The sequence below is a fragment of the Ipomoea triloba genome, chromosome 3, assembly GCF_003576645.1.
Source record: "Ipomoea triloba cultivar NCNSP0323 chromosome 3, ASM357664v1".
NCBI classification, from domain to species: domain Eukaryota; kingdom Viridiplantae; phylum Streptophyta; class Magnoliopsida; order Solanales; family Convolvulaceae; genus Ipomoea; species Ipomoea triloba.
Genome location: NC_044918.1, coordinates 27,361,408 through 27,377,941, shown reverse-complemented (window position 1 = coordinate 27,377,941; position 16,534 = coordinate 27,361,408). Strand labels below are relative to the sequence as shown.

The 16,534-nt window shown below is 40.7% G+C and overlaps 1 protein-coding gene across 1 annotated transcript; it reads left to right on the top strand.

Moving 5' to 3' along the window:
• The first annotated feature begins 4,338 nt into the window (after window positions 1-4,338).
• Window positions 4,339-9,507, top strand: LOC116012679 (probable glucan 1,3-alpha-glucosidase). The gene is made up of 6 exons (XM_031252315.1): window positions 4,339-6,008; window positions 6,906-7,179; window positions 7,264-7,399; window positions 7,819-8,029; window positions 8,133-8,339; window positions 8,988-9,507. The coding sequence occupies exons 1-6, from the start codon at window positions 4,410-4,412 to the stop codon at window positions 9,351-9,353; spliced, it is 2,793 nt and encodes a 930-aa protein (XP_031108175.1). The 5' UTR covers window positions 4,339-4,409; the 3' UTR covers window positions 9,354-9,507.
• The last annotated feature ends 7,027 nt before the right edge of the window (window positions 9,508-16,534 follow it).

Here is a 16,534-nt window from a genome sequence, read left to right as displayed (position 1 = left end):
CCCGTTTACATTTACACCATCATTGGCGCCGTCCGTGGGGATCGCGATGAATTGCCGTGTTCCTCTCATCATCAGGATGATACCATCCTCATCATCATTATTCACTTCATTCATCATCATTACCGAATCATCGCCGCCGGCACCAAGGATTTCGTCGGTACCATCCAACGTCCGTCGCTATCACTACCGGAGGAAAACCAGTTGTCACGACCGCAGCGTCATCACCGCAACTGATTGCTCCTCCATCTACTACATTACTTCGCCGTCGGTCATCACCATCGCAACCGATGAACCACCAACGTCGTAGTTGCTGCGTCCACTGCGCCAACTCCCTTTCTAGTTGAAGCTGTCACCACCGCCGCAACCACCACACACCAGCCACCACCATGACGCCACTGCCACCATGACGCCACTGCCACCGTGACGTCGACCTCGGACTCCTATCAACCCAGTCGCCATCCCACGAGCATTCGGTCACCGCCAACCGCTGCTTCGACCAGCAATCCTCAGCGGCTGGTTCACGCTCCTCCCTCTCTTCGATCCGATGAGGACAAGAGAAGTAGCGGTGTCGGCTCCGTTTGTGAAGAAAGAAGAACGGTGGCAAGTTGCTACGAACGATGACCACCATCTTCAAACACCACTTTCACTCACCGTTGCAACCGCATCCTATCGCCGTCCATCGCCCCCAATACCGACGCCACCATTGCGGCAGTTGGTAGCAACAAATGTAGAAGCTTCGCGATCAATGGACCTCCGCCCCTCTGTTTCTTGAACGGTAGCTGGTCTTTCCGTTCGATGAGCAGCTGCGACGTTAGCGAGCTAAGGTAGATCCGGTGGTGACCCCTTCCGGTAGTAGTGGCACAGCGACGAGGTGTAGCTGGACTCCTCCTTCGTCGATGATTCAACCGGCGAAGCTACAGTAAGAACCCTTCAGCGACCTTGCGGAGCTACCGTCGCAATTTTCATTTGTCAACAACTGAAATTCTTGGTTTTGGCATCTCTTTCTTGGGCAGTGTATTGATTCCCTTGGTGGAAAACAAAAAAAAAAGTGGGAGAAATAAAATAAAAAAAAAAGAGTGAAAGAAGCAGATAATCAGGGGAAAAAAGAAAAAAGGAGAAAGAAGACAAAAAAATGGTGGAGAGGAATGGGGGTTGTCAGGTAAAAAATAAAAAAATAAAAGGGAAGAAGTTGGCAGCCCCACTTTCATATTTTCTTTTGAATATAAACATATTACATATAATATATTTTCTTCATTATATTACATGTAATATATTCTACATGATACAAAAGGTGGTAAATACAGCTGGCCATGATGAACGAAGTGGTGACTTTCATGAACTCCATAGATCAAGACGTGGCATGAACAAGAAACTTTAAGGGAAGAACAGCGTTGATGCCGGAGACGTCTGGCCGTCACCATTGCTTACCATGCCATCACCAGAGCTCCACCATCGCCATTATCAACGACCTCCGGTCAAAGTTGTCGTCACGTCACACCACTGCCGAATCTCCATGATGCCGCCGCTCCATCACCACGGCCCCCACCGCAGCCGCGACGTCTCTCTCCCTCGGAACCACCACGACCTCCACCGCGACTGCCGTCGTCATAAAAGTACTCCACCGTGCCACCGTGCCACTAGCTCCGACTCCAAGTTGTCCTATGAATACCGATCGCGAACACCACAGCAATCACCAACCAACCACCGCTGGAAACTCGTTGCGTCGGTGATCGCCAAAACTGGAGAAAGAGAAAGGCCATCGCCGTTTCCAACCGCTTCGTCATCCACTACGTCGCACACCGCCGCCAACCGCCGTCTCCTCCCTCCTCCGGCGATCTCTCTCCCTCGCAGAGTCACGAACCAGAATGGAGAAATGTTGAAGATGATGAATAGGAGTTTTGTTTCTTCTTCATATTATTATAATTATAATACAATTATGTATTATTATTATTGTAAAAAACAAAAAAAAAATGAAAAAGAAACTATAACAGCCAAAAGCTGCTGCTACCTATGCATAAAGTGGGGGGGTTTTGTCCCCCACATTACTTTAAGTAATAATAAAAAAAAAAAATTATTTTAATGGGGTAGAACGGCTACCCCATGTCCCCATGTGAAAAAAAAAGTGGGAGAAGAAAAAGACAAAAATGGTGGGAGAAATAAAAGTGGAGAAAATTGTGGAAGAAAGTGGGAAGAAAAGACAAAAAAAAAAAAGAAAAAAAAAAGAGAGAAATGACAAAATGTTGTGGGGGAATGAAATCAGGAAAAGAAAAAAATGTATATATAGTGGGAGATAAATGTACTACTTTAATATGTTATTATATACATTGTTTTTCAATATATTCCCACAATCGTGCTCCTACAAAAATTGTTCAAAGACGAAGACTCCACCAAAGATCAAAATTATTGAAGATGAAGACTCCAATGAAGGTGGAGATCATTGAAGACTGAAGACTCCAACGGAGATTATTGAAGACTTGGAGATTCCAACAAATAAGATCAGAATTGTTGAAGACGAAGACTCCAAGTTGAAGATTGTAGTCCCTTATTAGAAATGATAGATTTTTGTATCCTGATTCTATGTAAGGAGACTCTTGTAAAACTCTCCGACTCTTCCGTTTGGGGTTTGGTCGACCTGCACGGATTTGTCCGGTTGAGTATACTGTATGCCAGTGCTTCGTCATAGCACTAAAAAAAAAAAAAAAAAAAANAAAAAAAAAAAAAAAAAAAAACCTCCCCGACTCTTCCGTTTGGGGTTTGGCCGACCTGCACGGATTTGTTCGGTTGAGTGTGCCCATGCCTCGTCATGGCACTTGAAAAAATATGTATAGTCTCCGGCTCTTCCGTTTGGGGTTTGATCAACCTGCACGGATTTTTCCGGTTGACCGTGCCCATGCCTCGTCATGGCACTTGAAAAAGGACCATTGTGGTCGCAAAAGGGCCATTGTGGTCGCAAAAGGACCATTGTGGTCGCAAAAAAATATATAATAATAAATAAAATCCCGCGCTACCGCGATGAGACCAAAATGGTCGCCCAAATACCGGCTTGGTGAAAAAGATGCCCTTGGCACAAAGAAAAAAGGACCATTGTGATCGCAAAAGGACCATTGCGGTCGCAAAAAAATAATAAAAATCCCGCTCCTCAGCGATGAGACCCCTATGGTCGTCAAAGCACCAGCTCGGTAAAAAAGATGCCTTTGGCACAAAAAATCTCGCGCGCAATACAGTGGCTTTGGGTGCCCGCACAGCCCCAAAGTTGTGCATTAAGTCGTTAGGTATCCCTCGGAGTGAGGGTTCATTTTTAGTTATAGAAGTGGAGTTAGAAACTAACTTAGGATTTGCATATCGGGATAGGCATGCATTACATGCATATTTGCATTTTTATTTATTTTTTGCAGGAAGATATCTACTCCATACCCGTGAAAATGAAGTTCTGAAAAGCTCACTAGACAATGGACATGAAGAATCACTAGAGGTTCAACCAGGAAAAGCTGATCAAAGCTGCGTAAACAACCGAGACAAACCCTTAATAGTCTTTAATGATTACGCTTTCGGTTGTACTCTTTTTCCCTTAGCTAGGTTTTTTCCCATATGGTTTTTCTTAGTCTAAGGTTTTTAAGGAGGCAACCCGCGTAAATCACGCCCCTCATGCTCAACTCAGACTTGAGGGGTTCATCACAGACTATTAAGGCATTCAGACCAGGGAGACTTTGCTTGCAACAAGTTAGCCGCTTGGAGCACTTTCTACTTCTCGAACCTGACGACTCTCGCAGATTCAAGAAGTGGGGGACTCGTGATGGGTAAATACCCCAAGGGACTACTGTAGAAATACAATGTGTATAGTACGTGTATTATTGTATCCCTAAAAGATCGGGTGTCCCTTAGAAATTGTTAAGGGGCAATTGACCTTTGGGGAATATTATATTCCTGAAGGGTCAGGAACTATTTCTATATAAAGGACCTGACCCTCCTGTTAATGGCATTCTGAATCCTCTCATCCCTGGCCTCTCGAGATCCAATGATCCATCATTCACTCCTCTCTCACTCTTGTTCTTGGCTCTCCTTCTCCAGGGAGGAAACCATGACTTTCCTTCCCAAGCATACACCAATTCATACACTACATCATACACAATCAAACAGCACACGTGGTGTAAATCCGTACCCCCGTTTACATTTACACCATCAGCCATATTTCAGTCAATGGGTAAATATAAATTTTGCCAAAAGCCTACAAAATCAGAAAACATGGGCCGACCAAATGGAGGAATTATTAGGCCCGTATTGGGGAGAAATGGCATTGTACAGTTTTTACTAAAAAGTAATCCGTAATAAGAATAAGAAGAAACCAAATCCTAAGGACCTCGCTGACTAACCCGCATCACTCCACACTGGCCTCTTGATCGCCGCCGGCGATGGTCGCCGTTCACGTCATGAAACCTCTAAGCCTTTGTTTCCAGATCCTCCTTCTCCTCCTACTGGCAGTTTCCGTCTTCTCCTGGAAGAAAGAAGAATTCCGGAACTGCAATCAGACTCCCTTCTGTAAACGCGCCCGTTCCCGCAAGCCCGGAACGTGTAATTTACGCGCCTCCTATGTCTCCGTATCCGACGGAGATCTGGTCGCCAAGCTCCTCCCCAAAGAAGGGAGCTCAGAGATCGAAGATCCAGTCAAGCCGCTGGTTCTCTCTATCTCTGTGTACCAAGATGGTATAATGAGGCTGAAGATCGACGAGGACCCGAGTTTGGACCCGCCCAAGAAGAGGTTCGAAGTGCCTGATGTGATACTGGATGAGTTTTCAAGCAAAAAGGTTTGGTTAAAGAGATTTAAGGAAGAGACGTTGGATGGAGATTCGTCCGCTTCATCTGTGATTTACTTGTGTGATAATTACGAGGGAGTGCTGAGGCACGACCCCTTTGAGGTTTTTGTGAGGGAGAAGGGTAGTGGGAAGAGAGTAGTTTCCATAAACTCGAACGGGTTGTTTGATTTCGAGCAGCTGAGGAAGAAGCAGGAAGGGGATGATTGGGAGGAAAGGTTTCGAAGCCACACTGATACAAGGCCTTACGGCCCTCAATCGATCAGCTTCGATGTGTCATTTTACGGAGCAGATCATGTTTATGGCATTCCGGAGCACGCTTCAAGTCTTGCTCTGAAGCCCACCAGAGGGCCTGGGGTGGAGGAATTCTCCGAACCCTATAGGCTCTTCAACCTGGATGTGTTTGAGTATATCACAGATTCGCCATTTGGGCTTTACGGATCAATTCCTTTTATGATTTCACACGGGAAAGCTAGGGGGACATCCGGGTTTTTCTGGCTGAACTCTGCTGAAATGCAGATTGATGTATTGAGCTCCGGTTGGAATTCGGATGAGTCTTCAAAACTAATGCTGCCATCGGACAAGGAAAGAATCGATACTTTGTGGATGACTGAGGCTGGCATTGTGGATGCATTCTTCTTCGTTGGCCCAGGGCCAAAAGATGTTGCTAGGCAGTACGGTAGCTTGACCGGAACACCCTCAATGCCACCCCTATTTGCAATAGCTTACCACCAATGCAGATGGAATTACAGGGACGAGGAGGATGTTTATCATGTTGATTCAAAATTTGATGAGCATGATATCCCCTATGATGTTTTGTGGCTTGATGTTGAGCATACAGATGGGAAACGCTACTTTACATGGGATAGGACGCTGTTTCCTAACCCAGAAGAAATGCAGGAGAAGTTGGCTGCAAAGGGTAGGCATATGGTTACCATTGTGGATCCTCATATAAAGAGGGATGATTCTTACCACATACACAAGGAGGCTTCTGAGAAAGGGTATTATGTTAAGGATGCAACTGGTAAGGATTATGATGGCTGGTGCTGGCCCGGTTCCTCCTCGTACACTGACCTTTTGAATCCAGAGGTTAGGTCCTGGTGGGCTGACAAATATTCACTTAACAACTATGTTGGTTCAACTCCACACTTGCACATCTGGAATGACATGAATGAGCCTTCTGTCTTTAATGGTCCTGAGGTATGCAATTTCAGTTATTGTTTTTCCATTGCCTTATTTATTTTGCATAGGCGAGATTGCTTATTTGCATAACACTAACTACCTATTCAAACTCATGTTTTGACTATCAAATTTTGCCCAAGCATTGATTATTATAATTTAGTGTGTCGCTGTATTGCATTCTAGGTAGAGGTCTGGGAAATGAAATACCAGTATTTGGTCTTGAATACTTGCTGAAGCAAATGAGTGAGAAGAAAGAAGGATTAAACGTTCCTCTAAGGAATATTACCATTTTTATTAATCAATATGAATAATGATTGGCAATTGATTACCCTTGATCCATGACACTATGCATGCATTGTTTGGAGGAACTAAGTTTAAAAGCGTTAATATCTGAGGCAATGTGTACAAATATTGGAATGGAATCTGCCAGAATGTTAAAATCTCCTCCACTTTTATGCTATTTTACTATTGAAGAGAGGGGGCTATTTTCAAAATTCAAAGTTTGGGTACCTTCATTCCAACTATGTTATTCAAGCTCTTGGAGAGTCTATGGGTTGTGCTGTTCAAGATTAATTTCATATTTTCTCTTAGTTCTTATTAATTTATCAGTTTATTAACATTGCTGTTGGCATGCACATGCTAAATCAGAAAGGTCTTGATTACTCTTTTATCTTTATGTAAGTTAAATCACAACTTGGAAAAGCTTTTAAGCTGAAAACCTAAGCACAACTTATAGAACCTATTATCCTACATTTCAGTGTACCCTTGAAACAATATTTGCTGTTTATATTAGACAGACCTTTCATAAGAAACTTGTTTGCTTAAAGTTCAAGTGTATTCCACAGTTACTACCTTGTTGATATTGTCCTTGCAATTCTTTTTGTCCTGTATATTTATTATTCCTTTTTCTACCAGGTCAGCATGCCAAGAGATGTTTTACATCTTGGAGGTGTTGAGCACAGGGAGTTGCACAATGTATATGGTTTATACTTTCAGATGGCAACAGCAGATGGACTTCTTAAGCGAGGAGATGGGAAAGATAGACCTTTTGTATTGGCAAGGGCTCATTTTGCTGGAAGTCAAAGATATGGAGCAATTTGGACTGGAGATAATTCAGCTGACTGGGATCACTTGAGGATTTCTGTACCAATGGTTTTAACTCATGGCTTAGCTGCAATATCATTCACAGGTTTGTAAGTTTCCTTTTTGTCTTCTACACTTTTATTATACCTAGCTAAAATTTGTTTGACTCCAAGAGAATATGTACTCCTAGGTGCTGATGTTGGTGGATTTTTTGGCAATCCTGAACCGGAGTTGTTAGTCCGTTGGTATCAACTGGGTGCCTACTATCCATTCTTTAGAGGCCATGCCCACCATGACACTAAAAGGCGAGAACCATGGTTATTTGGGTAAGATAATTTCAGGCCTAATATTGCGAAGAGATGTATTTTATTCCTTGTCATATGGAGATTGAAGACAGTTAACCTGTTTTTAGCAAAATCCTACCACTTGTCTAAAATTTTCCACCTAAGATGATATCATTCTTCAGTTTAGATGTGTAAAAATTTTGTTTTATTGTGAAAGCAATATGAATATGAACCATTGAACCTATAACTTTAGTCAAAATATTAACTGTCACTGCCCAAGATTGTTGGTATGAAGCTTTGCAATAATAACTGCATCTATTGTGGTCCTAGTATTCTTTATATTGTTCTAGGTCTCCTTAAAATTGCAATTGCTTGCTCTCTCTTAAAATACTTACTAACATTTGCTTAGGTATCCATTTATGTGAAGCTTTAGTTTTGATTGGTTTCTACATTCATTTCAGAGAACGGAACACTGAACTTATGAGGGAAGCCATACATGTTCGCTACATGTATCTCCCTTATTTCTACACACTTTTTAGAGAGGCAAACACCAGTGGCATTCCAGTTGCACGCCCACTTTGGATGGAGTTCCCTGGTGATGAAAAAACTTTTACCAATGATGAGGCCTTCATGATTGGAAATAGTCTTCTTGTCCAAGGAATTTATACTGAGGTGATGTGTTAGTAGAGAACTCTATCTATTTTCTATTTCTTCAGGATCATATTGTTTTGTCTCTGCAACACATGACCAAATACTTGAAATCATTTTTTAACAGAGAGCTAAGCATGTATCTGTGTATCTTCCTGGGGACCAATCTTGGTATGATCTTAGAAGTGGAACTGCATATAAAGGGGGTCTGACACACAAACTCGAGGCTTTGGAAGAGAGTATACCAGCTTTCCAAAGGGCTGGAACCATCATACCAAGAAAAGATCGATTTCGTAGAAGTTCTACACAGATGGAGAATGACCCTTACACCCTGGTAATGCTCCTGAACAAAATAATTATTATCAGATACTACTGAATTTTGTGAACATGCTTGTATTATTTTTATTCACCATTCTGATACTGTGCTCATACATTTTTGTTGATGAGCTTGTTAAAATATGAATCTTCCCTTGCTCTAGTTCCTGACCACTAACAATTTGAAGGAATTAAGAAAGCTGGATTTATGTAGTTGTCAAGTGCACAGCTTTAACCAGTAGGTCATATATTCTAGCTTTAGAAACAACTCCCGAAACAGGCATAAGGTTGCATAAATCTACTTTTCTCCCCACCTGGTCTGGTCTGTACATGATCCAAGAACCTTGCACAGCGAGTCCAACCTTTATGATGATAATAATGAATGATAATTTGACAAAAGAAAGTTCAACAAATAAGTCTTGAGGAAGTGCTGGGAAAGATAGTTGTAACACTAGATAACGTAAGCAGGTGTGAATTGAGTGGCATTTTGGTCTTGTTTCGGCTCTTGAATATTTAAGTAGTTATAAAAGAGAAGGAAAAGTTAAAATTCTGCAATATTAGCTGCAGTTTCACTCTGATGGCCTTTACAATCTTGTGCTCTACTTTTCTTATTGTTAGAGTTAAGATGTAAATAAGTAATGCTAGGGGATATTGGTGCTGCCTGCAGGTTATTGCTCTTAATAGTTCCCAGGCTGCTGAAGGCGAGCTCTATATTGACGACGGGAGGAGCTTCGATTTCAAAGAAGGAGCCTACATCCATCGCCGCTTCATATTCTCCGCTGGAACTCTCACATCCTTGAACCTGACACCATCTTCTGGGAGTAAGAAATATTTATCAGATTGCAGAGTGGAGAGGATAATTGTGTTAGGATTATCTGGGGGACCAAACTCTGCCCTGGTCCAGCCTGGGAACAACAAAGTGGAGGTTGAAAAAGGGCCGCTGCTTCTCCTAGAGACCCAAGGACCGTCTGTGCTAACTATACGGAAGCCTAATGTGCGAGTAGGCGATGATTGGTCGATAAAGATTTTGTAAGAATTGGCTGGTTTAATGCTGCATGCAGCTGGACTGGATAATTAATTTTACACTTGGTGATGGTAGTAGGAATGCGACATTGAGAAATGCTTATTAATTAATAATAGGAATTTTAAATAAAAAACAAATCTATCCATTATTAGCTTTTGGAATTTTCGTTGAAAGATCATTTTTCTTTATATTTTAAAATATGAAAAATTTAGAGAAAGCGATACTTTAATTAGGAGTGAGGTGAGCGCGAAGTGGATTTGGGTTGAATCCGAACCTAATCTGTTGGATTTGAGAAATTTCATTTTTATCCCCGAGGGCGAGGGGTGTAGATATACCGTCGTTGCATTGTGGACCATGGGTAATAGTTGATACTGCAGTTGTGTTGAAAGGATACTGCAGTTGTGTTGAAAAGGAACTCCAGTTGCGCGAAACAGAGGTCGTGTCATCCATTTAGAACTGTAGTTGTGTTGAATGGATACTGCAGTTGTATTGAAAAGATACTGCGGTTATGTTGAATGGATACTGCAGTTGTGTTGAACGGATGAATGGCCTCTGTTCCGTGCAACTGCAGTTTCCTTTCAACACAACTGCAGTATCTTTTCAACACAACTGCAGTATCAACTATGATCATGGTCCACAATATAATTTGCGGTAGATATAATCTAATTTGATTCACTAGCAGGTTGTTTGGTTGTAAGGATGTAAGGAGGAAATTAAGGGGAAATGTTGGTTGTAAGGAGGAAATTAAGAGGAAAAATAATTCTAATTATATGGGAAATGAGTAAGGTGAGAATAAAGTAAAAATTCAAATTACATTGTTTGGTAGACAAAAATAGAATATTCAGAATTTCAATTTTAATGTTTGGTGTTAATAAAAAGTCTTTTATAAAAAAGAAGTATTTCTTGGAAAGAACTCTCTAGTTGTTATACATTTCATAGTTCAGCTTAAGTAGTTCAAGTCTTGATTGTACTTAGCATAGATCGAGTCTGTACTAGTTCAGCATATGGTTCAGAAGACTCGAAGCATAGAAGACTTGAAGATATGAAGACTTTACACTAAACTAAGAATTACATTGACACAGTCAAGTTAGTTCAGAAACGGTTATTCAGTTACGACTGAATCAAGATTCCAGCAGCTATAAATACAAAGGTCATCTCCATGAAGTGGTTGTTGAAATTACATAGATTCATTCACAAAGCATTACTCTGATTAAGTTGAAAAGATATCTTGACAAAGCTTACCTTTGATTCAAGATCGAAACTCTCATTACGAGAAAAAGGGTATGAACTCACTCTGGTCAAGCACGTCATGCAGCTGTAGAGGGGGAGCCTCAACACAAGGAGTTCATGAGGTCGCATACTTGACAACTCTTCAAGGCAGAACTCGAAGGATGAAGATTTGACGAAGATCCAAGAGTTCTCCATGTGGATTTCAATTGTATTGTTGGTACACTTCTTTGAAGTTGATTCAATGAAAAGTTGGGCAACTAGAGTGAAGCCCCCAGATGTAGGAATGGTGTTTCCGAACTGGGTTACCAAATTGCCTGTGTCTTTACTGTTTCTTGTGCACTTTAAATTTCTGGCAATTAGGTTGTTGAACTACAAGCTGATCCAGCCCATTAATAGTTCTTAGAGTTACTTAGTCGATTAAACTGTTAGTGTGGTTTTGTTGAACTTAGCAATTAAGTTCAAACATCAAGATCACATCTATATACGCTAAGTGTGTGGCTTAGGCGTGAATTTCACTTGGTATCAGAATAGGTTACAAGACCTTCTCTTGATTAATCGATCATTGTGTGTTTAACTTTGTGTTTGCATCTCTGCTTTAGTACATATTATTGTTTGCAAAATTTGGTTCTTGGAGTTCTTTTTTCTCTCAAGATTATGGAAGGTCAAGCACGTCCGCCTCAGTTGATTGGAACAAATTATGGCTACTGGAAAGTCATGACAAGAATTTATCTGCAAGCTCAAGGGGTAAACGTCTGGAAATCTGTTACCCATGGATGGACTCACCCTACCAGAACTCAAGGAGATAAAACTGTGATTCTTGCACCGGTTGAACAATGGACACCAACCGAAATAACAAACAACGACAACAATAACAAGGCACTGAATACCATTACGGGAACCCTCAGTGAAGGCCAATTTCGATTAATTGCTGGGTGTAACTCAGTAAAGGAGGCTTGGGAAATAGTGGAGAAACTCTATGAAGGCGACTCATCAGTCAAACGGGACTAAAATGCAATAAGTCCACACCAGATTTGAAGAATTACGCATGAAAGATGAGGAAACGATTGTTGAGTTCAATGCAAGAGTACATGAATTGAAGAACGAAGCCGATGTACTAGGTGAACCATTCTCTTTTGAAAAATTGGTTAGGAAAATATTGCGTTCTCTCTCTATACGCTTTAGGATGAAAGTGACTGCCATTCAAGAGAGCGTTGGATGGGAAAAGAAATTCGTCGCCGAATTAATGAGCAACCTGAGGGCATATGAGATGGACATACTCTCCCAAGGAAGCAACAATAAAAACGACAAAAATCTCACATTCCTCGCTGAAGGCGGTGAATCGGAAGAAGAAAATGAAGATATGGATGATGAAGCGGTTGCAATGATCACCAGAAATTTCTCCAAGATTCTCAAGCAGATTAATCGTAGAAACAGAGGTGAGAAGTCACAGATGAATCGATCAAATAACTCCTCTGCATCGACCTCTAGATCCGGTGGAAAGACAACAAATCGGGCATCGACCTCAAGAAATTCGGGTCAATCGGGTCAAATTGGGAATCAATCTCGAACAAGTCAATGGCAATCATCTGAAAACAAGAACATGAACAAGGGTATACAGTGTCGAGAATGCGAATGATTTGGTCATATCCAGGCCGAATGTGCAACCTACCTTAAAAGAAAGAAATCCATGAAGGCCTCAACTTGGAGCGATGAAGAATGTATAGAGGAAACTCAGGAAGATGATGGGAAAATCTCTGAAAAATTTGTTGCATTTACAGTTGCACTTACTGAACCACAGCTTGAACTAGATAATGATTCTGATCACAATGATGTAGACAAGCTGACCTATGAGGATCTTGAAAAATCTTATGTTCAACTATACAAGAGATGAGATATTCTTTTAAAATCATATAGCACAACTACTACCAAGAACGGAGTTCTTGAGAAGAATGTTGAAATTCTAAGGAAACAAGTGGCTGACAAAGAAGCTGAACTAGCAATATCTAGTTCCAAGGTATTACAGTTGACCACTGAGCTGGAGTCTCTCAAGAAACATATCCAAATGATGAGCACAACGTCAACCTTGAATCAAATACTGGACGCTGGAAGACCATCCAATATACGCCAAGGTTTGGGGTACTCTCATAATTTCAATAAATCTCAACTAACCACCTTTGTACCAGCAAATGTAGGTTTCGAATCGAGAAATCAACATAGAAGAGTAACCCTGAGGAAATATACACCAACATGCCACTACTGTCATACAAAAGGACACACTTGGCCAGAATGTTACAGGTTTTATCGAGATCAAAGGCTTGAAAAGTTTCAAAAGAAATGGATTACACCAGATGGAAAGCAGATGTGGGTAAGAAAATCTGACGTAATCTGCTACTCTGTCCAACAAGGGAAAGATAAGGGAATATGGTACTTTGATAGCGGATGCTCTTGTCATATGACTGAAAATATAAAACATCTGAGAAATATAGCTCCCTACACCGGACATGTGACATTTGGTGATGTCACAAAGGGTGAAATAAAGTGTATTGGAATTTTGAATGTGGTTGGTTTGCCACACTTGAATAAAGTTTTGCTTCTACATGGTCTGAAGGCAAACCTGATCAGCATTAGTCAAATGTGTGATCAAAAGCTCAACGTGGGCTTCACAAAAGACATATGTATAGCCAAATATCTGCAAGATGAAATGATCATGGAAGGTATAAGATCTACTGATAATTGCTACGTTTTGTCTACAAATTTGTTGTGTTGCAGGTTCTTCATTAATGACACAGAACTGTGGCATCAACGACTTGGACATATGAATTACCAAGACATGAATCAACTGATCAACAATGACTGTGAAAGAGGCATACGAAAGTTCAAGATAAAAAAATACTAGTGTGTGTGGCCCCTGTCAACTTGAAAAACAGACACGTGCACCTCATAAATCATACAACCACATTGGGACTTCTTTCTGCCTGGAACTTCTTCATATGGATCTTATTGGTCCAACGCAAGTGGAGAGCATTGGTGGTAAGCGCTACATCTTTGTCTGCGTAGATGATTACCCAAGGTTCTGCTAGGTAATGTTCCTAAGAAACAAATCAGAAACGTTCAAGGAGTTCAAGAGACTGTGTCTGAAACTGCAAAAGGAAGAGGATACTCACATTGTAAAAATAGTGAAAATCAGGGCTGACCACGGCAGAGAGTTTGAAAATCAAGATTTCTCATCTTTTTTGTGCTGAAAATGGAATTGGACATGAATTCTCAGCACCCAAGACACCTCAGCAAAACAGTGTGGTCGAAAGAAAGAATTGAACCATTCAGGAAATGACAAGGGTACTAATTAACAGTAAGAACCTGCCACAATCCTTCTGGGTCGAGGCCGTCCACACAGCCTATCACATTATAAACCGAGTATTTCTCAGACCAGGAATGTCTCAGACACCCTATGAACTATGGAGAGGAAGGAAACCAAATCTGAAGTATTTCCACATCTTTGGAAGTAAATGCTACATCCTAAATGACAGAGAAAAAGTTGGAAAGTTCGAGCAAAAAAGTGATGAATGTATCTTTCTGGGATATTCTCCAAACAACAGAGCATATCGAGTATACAACAAGCGAATCAAGACTGTTCAAGAATCAATAGACAACAAGTGACTCAGAATCCACTCAACAACCAAAACAAGTACCTGCTCATATTGAGAAAAATCACCCTGCTGAAAACATACTAGGAACTCCTACGGCAGGAATCAGAACTAGAGGTATGTTGAAAAATAATCTTGTTGAATTATCTGGATATTCATGCTATACTTCCAAGATAGAACCAAAGAACTACAAGGAAGCACTATAGGACGAAAATTAGATCCGTGCTAAGCAAGATGAACTAGCACAGTTCGAAAGAAATGATGTGCGGGATCTTGTACCATGTCTTCTAAATGCCAACATCGTAGGTACAAAATGGATATTCCGTAACAAAACTGATGAACATGGAAATGTCGCAAGAAATAAGGCAAGGCAGGTGGCACAAGGGTACTCTCGGATTGAAGGAATAGACTATGACGAAACCTTTGCCCCAGTAGCAAGACTGGAATCCATCAGACTTTTATTGGCAGTTTCTTGTATACTGAACTTCCAACTGCAACAGATGGATGTCAAAACTGCTTTTCTGAATGGGCTGCTGAATGAAGAAATCTTTGTTGCTCAATCAAAAGGTTTTGAAGATCCTCATTTTCCGCACCATGTATATAAGCTAAAGAAAGCCCTTTATGGGTTAAAATAAGTTCCACGTGTATGGTATTAGCGACTTATTTAGTACCTTCTAAAAAATGGCTATAAGCGAGGGAGAGCAAACAAGACTCTGTTTATAAGAACATCACCAAATCACATAACTGTAGCTCAAGTCTATGTGGATGACATAGTATTCGGATCTATCTCGAACTAGTGCAAAGCAATTTGTCACAGTCATGGAACAAGAATTCGAGACGAGTATGATTGGTGAACTAACTTGCTTTCTGGGATTACAAGTAAAGCAGATGGAAACTGGACTATTTCTCTCCCAAACCCAGTATGCTCACAATTTGGTAAAAAGATTCGGGTTAGAAGGATCGAAGGAAGCAAAAACTCCACTATCTACTACCGTAAAGCTTTCCAAAGACACTGCCTCAAAACAAGTAGATGACAAACTATATCGAAGTATGATTGGAAGTCTTCTTTATCTAACCGCAAGTAGACCATATATAATGTTAAGTGTAGGATTGTGTGCAAGATTTCAAGATGATCCTAGAGAAACACACTTGAATGCCGTGAAAATAATTATCAAATTATCAAAGGCATAACAAACCATGGGTTGTGGTATTCACGTGAAACAGGGTCTGAACTACTTGGGTACAGTGATGCTGATTGGGCAGGAAATGTCGAAGATAGAAAAAACATTTCAGGAGGTTGCTTCTTTGTAGGCAAAAACTTGGTCTCATGGTTCAGCAAGAAACAAAATTCAATTTCGTTATCAACTGTTGAAGCCGAATACATTGCAACCGGGAGTTGCTATACTCAATTATTATGGATCAAACAAATGCTAAACGACTACGGTATCAAGTTCAGAAGTGTAGATTTCACTGTGATAATTCCAACTGACATGCAATTGGCGGATATATTCACAAAGCCCCTAGACACTGTCAGGTTCAAGCTACTAAAATCTGAACTTGGTATGTTTACCATATCTCAGAACTAGTTCGGAATATGGTACACTAACTGTTCGATTTTCTTTGAATTATATTTTAGGATTCCAATAATTTTTTTTATGTGATAAATGCTGTAATTGCTGAAGTTTATCCTTTAAGCTAAAATGATTAAAGAGATGTACTGGCCGTCTGACAAGCTCCCTAAGCATTAAATGCGGAGAGACAATCGTCAAATCAAAGGCATGTCTCTCACGACTATCACGTTGCTCAATGTGACCCAAAGAACTCGCCCATATCCGCAGCCTTTATACGCTTCAGAAGTCAGTTGCAAAATGTGGTAAAAAAAGATCTCCAAAATCTCGCTCTCTCTCTCTCTCTCTATTGCTTCATCTCATCGTCATTATCCTCCTTACCACAAACCAAATAAGCCCTGTTTTGATTTCTCTCTTACATTCATTCAAAAATGACTCAAGATCCTTCTAAGTTTTTTTTTTTATTTCTCCAAACTCACAAACAAGTATAGCAAGGAAATACAACATCGGGCTTCAAGAGAGATGTTTATGATCATTAACAATCGAATGGATCCTCCAGGCGGAGAACCTATCTACACATCCTACTCAAGGGAATCACAACTGGATTATCTGAAAGGTTTCCTGAAACCTTTGGACATTGATACATATGATTTTATACTATTATTTGCCCCACAATTTAGTTGGTTTTGTTGCTTATTTTCTTTACCTTGGTGAATTGGAGACTCATTTGTGTATTACATTTGCTTAA